General features: G+C 47.8%; 1 protein-coding gene across 4 annotated transcripts in view; it reads right to left on the reverse strand.

The window, feature by feature from the left end:
• Positions 1-12490, reverse strand: part of LOC135899058 (N-acetylated-alpha-linked acidic dipeptidase 2-like) — an 84895-nt gene that overhangs the window by 13206 nt on the left and 59199 nt on the right. For 3 of the 4 annotated variants that reach the window (XM_065428303.1, XM_065428302.2, XM_065428304.1), the window contains exons 18-19: positions 5714-5791; positions 471-3975 (exon numbers count right to left, since the gene is read on the reverse strand). In XM_065428303.1, the coding sequence (XP_065284375.1) occupies positions 3783-3975; positions 5714-5791 (271 nt within the window). In that variant the 3' untranslated portion in view covers positions 471-3782. Of the gene's footprint in view, positions 1-470; positions 3976-5713; positions 5792-12490 lie in introns of those variants that run through there. The other variant, XR_010563515.2, reaches the window with a different exon arrangement.

Here is a 12490-nt window from a genome sequence, read left to right on the forward strand (position 1 = left end):
GTGCCGTGAATTGGGTGCAGGTTAAATGAACGAGTGATAGTCAAAATTATCCCGGGATCCTCCTCGACGGTGTACCTCAGAACCCGCTGTGCAGTTTTGAGACAATTGAATTGTTTCAAGAAACCTTACCAAATTTTACAAAGGTGCAGCATCTTGCATGGTACATGAACAAGAGATCACTTACAGGGTCTCCATTTTACGCATTAACCATTTCTGGATTGAAATAAAAAAAAATTGTCGCACACTGTCGTGAACGCAAAGAAGGACATTCCTTTTAACTGGGCACAGGTTTGCACATTTGCGCACTTCGCAATGGCTAAGATTTTTGGGTAGTTCTCGTAGAGGTCTCTCAACGCTCTTGCAAGTTTTTCCGCACAAACCGAGGGATATCGCAGGACTTCATACCTTCAAAATCAGTGTAATGGAGCCTATGTTGTAGTAATTTTCATAGGCATGTGATGACCGCCGTCTTCACTCTCAAGTTTTATTGAACTTTGCGTTCATGGCATAACAAAAAAGAAGATTGTGACAGCAAAACAGAACGCAATCAATTACAGAAATGTGTAGCCTAAACGGCAACTGTACATGATAAACAGAACCACCTGGTTGACATTCCACAAATACAAAAGCACACATTTTTTAGTTGTGATGTAAAAAGCACACACACACACACGTCACAGTTCGTTGACAATAGTAAAGCACGTGAAAAGGTAAGAAGGGGTTGACGTGCCTTCGGAGCTAAGGAGTAGATTAAATATCTAACAATTAAATTAAAGGAAGAGACTCTTGCCTTTACAGTGCTCTTTGAATCGAACAATGCCGGTCAGCAGGGTGTGAATTTGGGCAAGTTTATGACTGAAGCACTTAGAAGCAGTGAGCTAAATACGGGAGCGAAGGGAAAGCAACTCGTACTTCAGCAAACCGTTCGGACAATTCCCGGGCATCGTGCGCAAGTAAAACGTCGCTTATAGTACAAACGCTTCGACTCATTCGGCCCACTAAATTTTCAGAACGAGACGGATACAACCGTAGGTGTATGGTTTTGTTGAATTGCCATCCATGAACTTAATTTTTTGTACCGAGTGAAAAATACCTAACTCGGAACGAGCCCGTATCCCCAGGTTTACGTATGACACCCATACATCGCGGTCCACGATACACGCACGTATTTCACTGGCGCACACGTGGATCGCGCTGTTGCGATAGCTGGACAGAACCGCGCACGCCACAGATGCTCAGTATCGGCCGGAGTCATGCAGCAGCGACAGCTTGTACAAATAACAAATACCGAGTGGCGCGCGACAGCAGTTTCGAGGCTTTGTGAAATGTTGTTCTCGACAGCTGTATACCGCCAGGCACAGCTATACTATACACAAATATGGACAGCCGCGCTTTCACCTGATTTGTCGTCTCGATTAAATTTTTATTCGAAACATCAGTGGGGAATTCTAGGTACGAGGCAGACTTGAACGCTACGAAAAGATACCAAATGATAAATGCATACACTGTGCACAAAAAGAGACCAACACTCATGTGGTGAAGGAGTGTGTCACAGTACGCGCCTTCTGGAAGCCGGTAGCAAGAATGTTTTGGAGTATCCACCGTGCGGTCACCACGGCGGCGAGATAGGTTTGCAAGCCTCGTCTATTAAAGCGCTAGTCACGTTTAGTGGTGCTTCCGCAACAATGCAAAGCAATCTCGGCAATAAAATTAAGCAACGCAACCCACACTGCGCGAACTACGGGCGATAGCATGGCGTCATCTAGAAGAACAGCTGTTCTTCGCCGAGTTTCTTCGCCGCTGGTCTACGCGGTACCTAACCATCTGTCGAGGCAAATTTTTATTCAGGCAGAATGATGCCCAAATTACGTTTGCCGGAGTAAGCTGCAAGTGCTCCGATTGTCATTCATGAATTCGAGGCTGACAATAGTTTTCGCATGTATACTGTAACAGTGTTTTTGAAGTGGAAATGGCAAAGCCTGTCCCAAGTAGACGCCATGTACTGCTGTGTTTGCTCCTTTGTTTATATCGAGTACGATGTATTTGAAGTGCGACGCGTATATTGTACTCAATGCATGCATCGGTATTAGATGACAGAGTAATATGTACCACACTTGTACGCGTGCCTACGTTTCGTTCATCGCCCGGTATAGCCACAGTGACCGATTCGACAGGTCAGTTGCGCGGTCGCCCTCATGCGTCCGGATGCTGACGTGCAATTGTGGAGAATTGATTCAAACAAGAAAGCGGGAGGCCGTGGTTAATTGGCAAACGCACCGAGCGGGATGGGGTCCTTTTCACGCGCAATTTGCCGAGAAGTCCGGCTTTTTCCTGGCTCATTTCCACATTACCAAGATTCCAAGAGTGGACTCGACACGTTGGAAACCACTATTAGTGGAAGCGCATACCAGATACATTCATTGCTTACCCGGAAGTGACGGACCTTGTGGCCCAACTCTAACGTGGCAGTAGTAGTCCAGCCTAGTCGACATCGGCACTACAAAGAGGGGAGGGAGAGGTGCAATAATAAATACGTTTGAAAAACAACTATTAGCGGAAGCGCATACCAGATACATTCATTGCTTACCTAGTAGTGACGGGCTTTGTGGCCCAGCTCTAACGTGGCAGTAGTAGTACAGCCTAGTCGACATCGGCACGACAAAGAGGAGAGGGAAAGGTGCGACACTAAATACGTTTGAAAAACAGCTAGCGCACGATCAAAAGGAAGATGACCAAACGGTTATAGGGCAGCGTCGAGCACGTTGTAGCACGTCTTCCCTTTGCTCTTGTCCTTTCCTCAGCGCGCTATTCGAAGTTTAAGAATGCAGCCTACATTTAAAGTACAAACTGGGTGAAAAGAAAGAGAAGACAACAATGATGTCGCAGTTTACATGCTAAGAAAGTTTCCGAATAACGCATTCGTTGTTGTTGGGTGCTAAGTTATGACGCGTTTTCGTGCCAGTTCTCGTACAAATAAACTCAATGCAGCAACACTGCTTGACCAAGTTGTTTCGAATATACATCAGCAATTTCATAAAGGGAATTCTGAACGGCCACTGCTTTCTTGAAGTACAATGGGGGCTCAAGATTTGACATGATGAAGTACGTTGGCGACATGCTCTTCAAGCATGGAGAATCTTACCATCCGCCATGAGCATACTTGCCGCGTCATACTGAGCATGGTCTTAGCACAACTTTGCCTCCTGCTTTTAATCCTGCCTTAGTGAAGGTGACTACAGAAGTGAAACCCTCACTACGGCGTGCAGCCAGAAGAAAATTGTTCAAGGTGTAACCAAAGATCTGCAACATGCACTTGTGCTGTACTCAGTTTTTTCAACCCTAATTCTTTTGCACTGTCTTCAAATGTTAAGTACACTGTCTCCTTACGAAGTGAACGTAATACATCTAATGAAGCACCTTGAAGTAACGGAGCGGCCGCTGGCTTGAATGCTGCACAGTATTTGTTTTTTTTTCGTCAGCCGCAGTGACATTAAAACAGAAGGAATCGGTCGACGTACACCCTACGTGGCGATTAGCGTACGGTCTGTGTCAGCTGGAAAAGCCAGTGCTGTTTTCAAGCGTCAAAATACAGTATCAGGCCGAAAGTAGTACGATGACACATCAAGAATTCCGTCCGTCTGGTCATGAATGTGACCTTTGGGCGCCGACGTTGCCAGCGCAGGCCTAACGCCGCGGCTGCGTAAGGGCACTTATTCAAGCCTCCCTGAACAGCGCACAACTGATGCGGCCGCATCCGACTCAAGTTTGTCGTCAAGGCTCCATCAGAGCGCGTCGCTGAGGATGTCTGCAGCTGCCCTGATGCGGTACGCCAACGAGGCTATCAGCGGCGCAGCAAGTGACGATGCATCGACGAGGGCTCGCTTCAGGGCGGTGAACCGCGAGCCGACGTTGGCGTCATCGAAGCTGACGCCGAACACAACGTGCTTGCTGAGGTAGCTTGCCCACGTGTGGTTCCTAAGAGAGAGAGTAAAGGTACAAATAGATGACGGAGTAACTCGACGAGGCCTCAATCAAATCTCGCACAACATTTTATTACTTATTAATTTTATTTACTATATTTACGTATACTGCAGCCCAATATAAGGCTATAGCAGGAGTGGGGACATTATACATTACTATTCATCCTACAATAAAAACATGTACATATACAAAAAAATGAGAGATTAAAAAGAAGCGTTTTACATATCAGCGAAGTGCTTACAAGTGGAAGCTATAAAATCTTTTGGTGATATAGAATGAAAGTTACCGGGTAGAGAATCCTAAAGCTCAAATATATGTGGGAAAAATGTATTTGAATGCGTAAGGCAAAGAAGGGACAAGGCGTGCAGACACGTTGAATCTGTTAGTACGAGCGAAAATAGGTGTTATGTTGAAGGCGTGGGAGCTACTGGTACAACTTTCGTTAGTAAATGCGATATAGTTATAATCTGAAAGACCAGAGGCAGAGTTATTAACTGTATATAAATGTTCTAAGGCTTCAATGCCTTGAAGTGAGGTAATGATTAAATGTTCAGAGATTGTTGACCATGTGTTGGTGAGAAACTGCGGCTGTAATTTTGGCAAATGAAGCGGGAAGATTTTCGCTGAAACGGATAGCTTATTTCACAGTGTCTATATGGAAACCATATGACAGATGAGTATTCTAGAACAGGGCGAATAAACATTTCATATAATAGCAGGTTACTATGGCGAGGGGTTTTAGCTAAAGTGCGGCGCAAATAACTTAATTTTTTAGAGCTTTCCCGTTTACCTATTCGATGTGCTTAGAAAAAGAAAGCTGTTCTGTTATAATGATATCTCAGTAGTTATATTGAGACACTCTTGAAAGTTTGATCCAGAGAATAATAAAATGAGAGGGGGTTCTGTCTATTGCTAAATGACATCACGACTGTTTACTACAGTTGATATTCATTTGGCACGTTTTGCACTAAGCGCAGAAACGCGTGATGTGAGGTCGATAGGAGTTGACCTCGCGGAGTTAAAACAAACAAATCGCGAGCAACAATGAAGAAAACTGGATGTCCAAAAGAATGACTGGCATTATTGAATATATGTTATTGACATGATTCTATAATTGAGCACATAATCATCGTTCTTTTCGGTGACCGTACCAAGGTAATCTATGCTTTCCTGAATTTTCTCAGAATTGTTCTCCAAGCAGTTACCTAAATTTAAATATTTGTTTAAATGCATACCATTCCAATCAACACACTCGGCTGTTTCAATTGCATCGTTTCTGCTATCCATATTTACTTGAATTGAAAAGATATATGAGGGTAAAATTCAATCCTCTGGCACAAGCAAGACTGTTTACTGCACGCTCCAAGTCATATACAGCGCATTCACAGGCGGTTTGCAATAATTAATTGCTCCTATTTGTTAGTTGGCATAAATGAGAAGCTTTTCGGGCTGCTGCGGAATACCTCATTCGCTCCATGAAATTAGGTGCCATACACTTTGACTGCGACATACACTGGATGGTTTCCCGCGCGCCCGAGGCCAAGACGCCGTAGTTATCACGCATTTTTGCTGCAGCCTTCGGCTCCGGAAGCATGGAAACGAATGTTTTAACGGAACTTGTCGGTTTGCGTCATGCATTATTTTCAACATAACTACGGCTGGGCTCCTGAAGGGATCACAAATCACCTAATCTCGAAACAGTAAAACTTATACAATTGCTACGACATCTCACCTGTACATGTTCCCTGCAAGAACGCCTGGACTGTCGATGAACACTCGTTCCAAAAGCATCAGCTTGTTGTTTATGCCTCTAAGAAAAGAATAAAGATTTCGAAATATATTTAACACGCGCATGCAGCTTGCTACATGACGCATTCCACTAGAAAACATGCAAACTGTGTGTGCTTTGCGCCTAGGAAATGCTGCGCGCAAGAGATCATTGGAAGCACGCCACACCTCGCATAAAATTTGATAAAGCCCGCATGGAAGGCTATATTAGGCACCCAGTACCGCAGTACTTAAATGGTCATGGGAAAAGACTTGCGCTTCTTTGCACTTCTGTGAGAAAAAAAAATAAAGTTGTTGCGCATAAATACCACACAAACTGGCGCGAGACAAAGCCTGCACAAGTTATCGGCAACTTGTACACCACGGACGGACCTTTGCTTCTACACATGAAGGAAAACGTTCCATCATATTTTCGGCAATTATAACAGGCGCTGCACTTTAAAAAACTACGCTCAAAGCATTCTTGTTTCCGGGGGCGTATCGCGTGTCACAGCAAGTGCAATAGTCATTCGAAATTCTACGAAGTTTTTGTCTTAATTCGATCAGGTCAGTTAGTCGTATTTCCGGAAAATTGTTTCACAATTTACATGAACTTTGTAACGGATTACTTCTGTAGCCAGCCGCGCAGACTCTTCTTAATCAGGGTGTGACACCGGACTAGTTGGTATTCCATGCTAAAGTGACTAGCGCAAATCCTTAATCCTTATTCATCTATTTGGCAGATCTGTCGTCATCCTCTTCGACTGCCACAGCGTTCGCGCACGCTTGCTTATGAATTCCTTGCTCCGAGTTGTGTGCAATGCGGTACTGGTCAGTATGCACTAAAGACAACAGCAGCTAGTTTTTCTTTCTTGCTTCCGCCGTTCCCAGTAAGAATTCAGCCAAATGTATCTGTTTTCTGGCATCCTTTTCTGCCGACGGGTCATGCTTGAGGCGCTGACAACAAAACTAAAAGCCGAACATCTGGTAATGTCTCACACATCGAAAAGAGTTGAAAAAGCCAACGGAATGACACGAAAGCGTGCACGACATAAGCGCAGAATAAAGGAGAACATATCGATGGAAGCCCGTGTTGTTTTATATGACGCGATGTTAAAGGGCCATGCGCACAGGATTGGAGACGCCTGGGGATGTATCGAGATAACAAAAATTGAGTGTTGACACTATTTATAGACATGTTTCTGCTAACACAACAATCCAGTTCAGTTACACGGCCTGCGGAAAATAACTCACGGGTTAGTGTTATAATTTCCTATAAGCTAAAAGCAGGCCATCCCAACCAAAACAAAACTGTAGTTGTGAAAAATGTATTTTAGAAAACCTCGAATCTTCACTGCATTTGATTTCGATTTTAGCCAGCAGGCACTTCGAAGGGCTGCTAGAATAGCTTATGTGGTCGTGTGACGCCACAAATGCAAGAAAAGCAGATCTAAAACATTTGTTTGCTAAAACTACAAATTGTTTCCCGAGTACTTTATGAAAGACGCCTAATGTTCTCCAACGCCGAGAGAAAATTTAAATTACAGCTATGATTCCGCTGGAGCGAAAGATGTTGCTGTTTACAGGCGTTATAAACTGCTCAATATTCCCGCGACTCTGCTCAAATTGAGGAAAGAAAATCTTGATCTCGGGTCTGCTAAAAAGCTTGGCTATCCGTTAGAAGCGCATTTTGGTCGTCAAACAAGCAAATAATCAGCGAGATGTAGCAAAAAATTTGCCCAAATGACCACACTGCATTTATCGTTTACAGCCACTGCTGTACGCGTAGTGAGGTGCGCATTGTAATATTGCCCTATTGCTCAGTATCCTTCACAATCTTGGCAGTCTGTTTCGCTAATGATGCTTGGCTCTACATTTGGCATGGCATCGGGGGCGAAGAGGCTTAACCCAGCCTCTTCGGTGTTGCAGCGTTGGGGAAAATTACCTTGGGAAGAAAATTGTGAGACGATGGTGTGTTTCAGAAAAAAATGTTTCTAGCAGACCTACGCAACATTACAGAATCAGTGCGAAAAGATCAGCGCAGCTGTCACACATCTCCATTAAAGATAGAAGCAATTCTAACGCGTGGCACTCCCTGGCTCTCAACGCCGCTCCAAGAGACATCGTAAGGGTGCCACTATCAACTAGGCGACGGCGTGACATTCCCGCTGTACTACTAAATTACGACCACTACGCTGCTACATGACTCGATGTCGCATTTCTAGCGTGTGCGCCTGTAGTTCTCAGAAGTGTCGACACGATAGTTTTGGTACTAGTGAAAATGCTGAGAACTGACAATTGCCTCGGTCCGCTGCTAATATTACCTTGCGCCTGAGTTATTGCCGTTATCACCCCGTACGAACACGAGGTGATACGACAATACACGTGTAATGAAGCAAGGAGGAGAATGGCATACCGATCATCATCAAGAACAGAGGTCACGAGACCGGCGTTCGAAGACCACCATCTTGCTCTCCGCGCTCACTGTTCCGAGCTACCGCCCGTTTGTTGGACTCGCTCAATAAACATCTTTACATTTGGTGGATCGTGCTGGGTACGCACATCGTCGGCACCCTGGAACTCCGATCCCGCACGTTGCACTCGACCATGCAAGCTGACGCAGCCCAACAGCCGCCACCTCTCCCGGCCGCCGTTTGTCCCGGCCCCGTTCGCCAGCGAGACCCCCCGGTATTTTCGGGTACGGAAGACCAGGACGTCGAGGACTGGCTGTCGTCCTACGAAAAAGTTAGTGGACCTAACAAGTGGGAAGACGCTACTAAGTTGAGTACCGCGAACTTTTACTTGGCTGGCGTGGCGAAGCTGTGGTATACGAACCACGAATCGGAATTTGAAAACTGGTCTGCTTTCAAGGAGGCAATATCTGCCGTTTTCGGTCGCCCTGCCGTGCGGAAGTTACGCGCCGAGCAACGGCTGCGCACACGGGCACAGGAACCGAATGAAACATTTACCGCCTATATTGAGGACGTACTCGATCTCTGCAGGCGCGCCGATGCCTCAATGAGCGAAAGTGCCAAAATACAGCACATCATGAAGGGCGTCGACGACGATGTCTTTCAGATGCTTCTTGCGAAGTCTCCTGGCACAGTGTCTGAAGTGGTAACTCTGTGCCACAGCTACGACGAGTTGAGAAGGCAGCGGGCTCTCACCCGACGTTCATCTCAGACGTACAATCAACCGCTCGCTGCACTGGACATCATGCCTGCCCAGCCATACCTTATCGCACAAATGAAAGAATTTGTGCGTGAGGAGGTGGCCCGTCAGTTGTCTCTCCTGCCGTTTGCTCAGCGTCAGGAGCTCCCACAACAGCAGCAACTGCAGCGACCAATCCCGTTGGCTCCCGTGCTTCGACACGTCATTCAAGAGCAGATTTCCGAGGCCATGCCGGTGCCCATTCAGCAGCAACCTGTCGCCGCGCCTCTTAGTTACGCTGAGGTAGTAAAGCGGCAGCAGCTTCAACAGCCCTCACCACCCCATGGTGTGTCGTATGCTGCAGCCCCGATTCAGCCGTCCGTGACATGGTCTGCTCCCATCCCTGCAAATCCCTGGCGAACGCGCGACAACCGGCCGATCTGTTTTGCGTGCGGTGGCCCTGGTCATATCGCCCGATTCTGCCGCCGTCGCGCGCCAGGATATTCAGACGCCCGTTCACCGAACTACATAGATCGTCCCCGCTCTCGTTATGAAGATCCGGGTCCCCAACCAAGCACGTCTTCACGTGACTATCCGCAACCCACGTCTCGTCGCTCACCTTCACCCCGTCGCCGCTCCTTGTCGCCCATGCGTCGTCGACCAGCCCCTGAAAATGAGGGAAACTAGCCTCCGCAGTTCGTGAGGCAAGAACTGCGCTGTCGAAATGCTCAAGTCCTCGAACTTTGCCGTCGAATATTGTCGAAGTTTTCGTAGAAGGCATCCGTGCATATGCTCTTGTCGATACCGGTGCTGCCGTTTCTGTTATAGACGCCACACTTTGCCGCAAGCTTCGGAAGGTGACCGCGCCTCTTGAGATGATGCCCTTACGTACAGCGAATGGAGACCCTGTTCGGCCTATAGCTGCCTGCACTGCTCGACTTATTATAGCTAAAGAACACTACATTGTCGAGCTTATCGTCCTTTCCTCTTGCTCGCACGACATTATACTTGGCTGGGACTTTCTATCGTATAATCACGCCGTTATTGATTGTGCCAGATCTGAACTTGAGCTCTTCCCCTTGTGTGACGAGTCCTACTACCCCGCTCATCAAGCCGCACACAAAATAGTCGTCACAGAAGACACAGAAATTCCGCCGACAGCAGCTGTTTTGCTCCCCGTATTCTGCAACAGCATATGTGATGAAGCTGCATTCTTTGAACCATCATGCCTTCTTCTAAATCGGAAGCCACTTCTTTTGCCTTATTCGACCCTCTCTATTTCGAATGGAACAAGCGCTCTCTGCCTCACAAATCCTCTTCCATATCCCATCAGACTGCTTAAAGGTGAATCCCTTGGATGCGTGCAACCCATTGATGTCGGCCAAATTTTTTCCGTGCAGCAAGATTCAGCTCGACGCGACCTCGACGTCATCAGTGCTCTTACCCCTTCTGATGTTCCAGCTGCTGACCTATTCGATTCGTCCATCGCAGACGGACTGTCCCCATTTGAACGCACTGCTCTTCTCCAGCTGCTCTACCAGTTCCGCGACTCCTTCGATGTTGTCCAACGTGCCCTTGGCCGAACTTCTACCATTGTTCACAACATCGACAACGGCTCCAACTCGCCAGTGCGACAACGCCCTTACCGCGTCTCCACCGCGGAACGTCAAGTTATTACCGACCAGGTTGACGATATGCTTAAACGCGACGTTATTCGCCCTTCACAAAGCCCGTGGGCATCCCCTGTGGTTCTCGTTAAAAAAAAGGATGGATCGATTCGCTTCTGCGTGGATTACCGGCGCCTAAACAAGGTCACTCGAAAAGACGTGTACCCTTTACCCAGAATTGACGATGCCCTTGATTGCCTACAAGGTGCCGAGTTTTTTTTCGTCGTTAGATTTGCGTCCCGGGTATTGGCAGGTACCTTTAGCAGAGGCCGACCGTTCAAAGACAGCCTTCGTCACGCCTGACGGTCTATATGAATTCAATGTCATGCCCTTCGGCCTCTGCAATGCGCCTGCCACCTTCGAACGCATGATGGACTCGGTTCTGCGGGGTTTGAAGTGGCACATGTGTCTCTGCTATCTCGACGACATTGTTGTCTTTGCGCCAGATTTCGCAACCCATCTAGAACGCCTCAACCATGTCCTGACGTGTCTGAAAACCGCTCAGCTGCAACTAAATCTCAAGAAGTGCCGTTTTGCTGCGCGAAAACTTACAATTCTTGGTCACGTTGTATCAAAGGATGGTGTGCTTCCGGACCCAGCTAAATTACGTGCCGTGACTGACTTCCCCAAACCGACGACTCTAAAGCAGTTACGAAGCTTCATAGGGTTATGTTCCTACTTTCGTCGGTTTGTGCGCAACTTCGCCTCTATAATTGCGCCTTTGACCCAACTACTAAGCAGCGCCTCCAATATCTCGTCATGGTCTTCTGAGTGTGACCAAGCCTTCTCCACCCTTCGCCGTCTCCTGACGTCACCACCTATACTGCGCCACTACGATCCTACGGCCGCAACTGAGGTGCACACAGACGCCAGCGGTGTCGGCCTCGGTGCTGTTCTCGCGCAACGAAAGCCTGGGTTCGCAGAGTATGTCGTCGCATACGCCAGCAGAACGCTCACCAAGGCTGAATCAAACTATAGCGTCACCGAGAAAGAATGCTTGGCAATAGTCTGGGCGCTTGTCAAGTTCCGCCCTTACTTATATGGCCGCACGTTTGATGTAGTTACGGACCATCATGCATTATGTTGGTTGTCTTCGTTGAAGGATCCGTCAGGTCGCCTTGCCCGCTGGGCTCTTCGACTTCAAGAGTTTGACATCCGCGTTATATATCGTTCCGGACGCAAGCATGCCGATGCTGATGCACTGTCGCGGTCACCACTATCCACCGAAACTGCGTCCATATCCACTATAGACCTTCCATTGTCAGCTCTTGACGTCGCCACCGTCTCCTCTGCACAGCGCCACGATCCCTGGATCGCTTCGCTTCTTGACATTTTATCCGGGGCACCCACTCTTTCGACCACTCGAACTCTGCGACGCCAAGCTTCGCACTTCAGCATCCGTGATGGCCTCTTGTACCGGCGCAACTACTCGCCAGATGGTAGGAAGTGGCTCCTAGTTATCCCTCGAACGCTTCGCTCTACAATCTGCGCTTCCTTTCACTCCGACCCGCAGTGTGCTCACGGTGGTGTCTTCAAGACCTATGAACGCTTACGGAAAAGGTACTACTGGCGCGGAATGTTTCGCTTTGTCCGCAAGTTCATTCGCGGCTGCCACGAGTGTCAGCGACGAAAAAAACCACCGCATCCTGCCGCAGGTTCATTGCAGCCCCTTCCATGCCCAGAACGCCCATTCGACCGCGTTGGAATTGACCTTTATGGACCTTTACCTTTGACCACGGCCGGAAACCGATGGGCTATCATTGCTGTCGACCACCTTACACGATACGCCGAAACCGCTGCTCTTCCCACGGCGACAGCACAGGACGTCGCCTCTTTCATCCTGAGGCGTTTTGTGCTTCGGCATGGTCCTCCTCGCGAACTCCTCAGTGACCGTGGCCGCGTATTTCTCTCCGATGCAATTCAAG

The sequence above is a fragment of the Dermacentor albipictus genome, chromosome 7 (genome assembly GCF_038994185.2).
Source record: "Dermacentor albipictus isolate Rhodes 1998 colony chromosome 7, USDA_Dalb.pri_finalv2, whole genome shotgun sequence".
Classification (NCBI taxonomy): Eukaryota; Metazoa; Arthropoda; class Arachnida; order Ixodida; family Ixodidae; genus Dermacentor; species Dermacentor albipictus.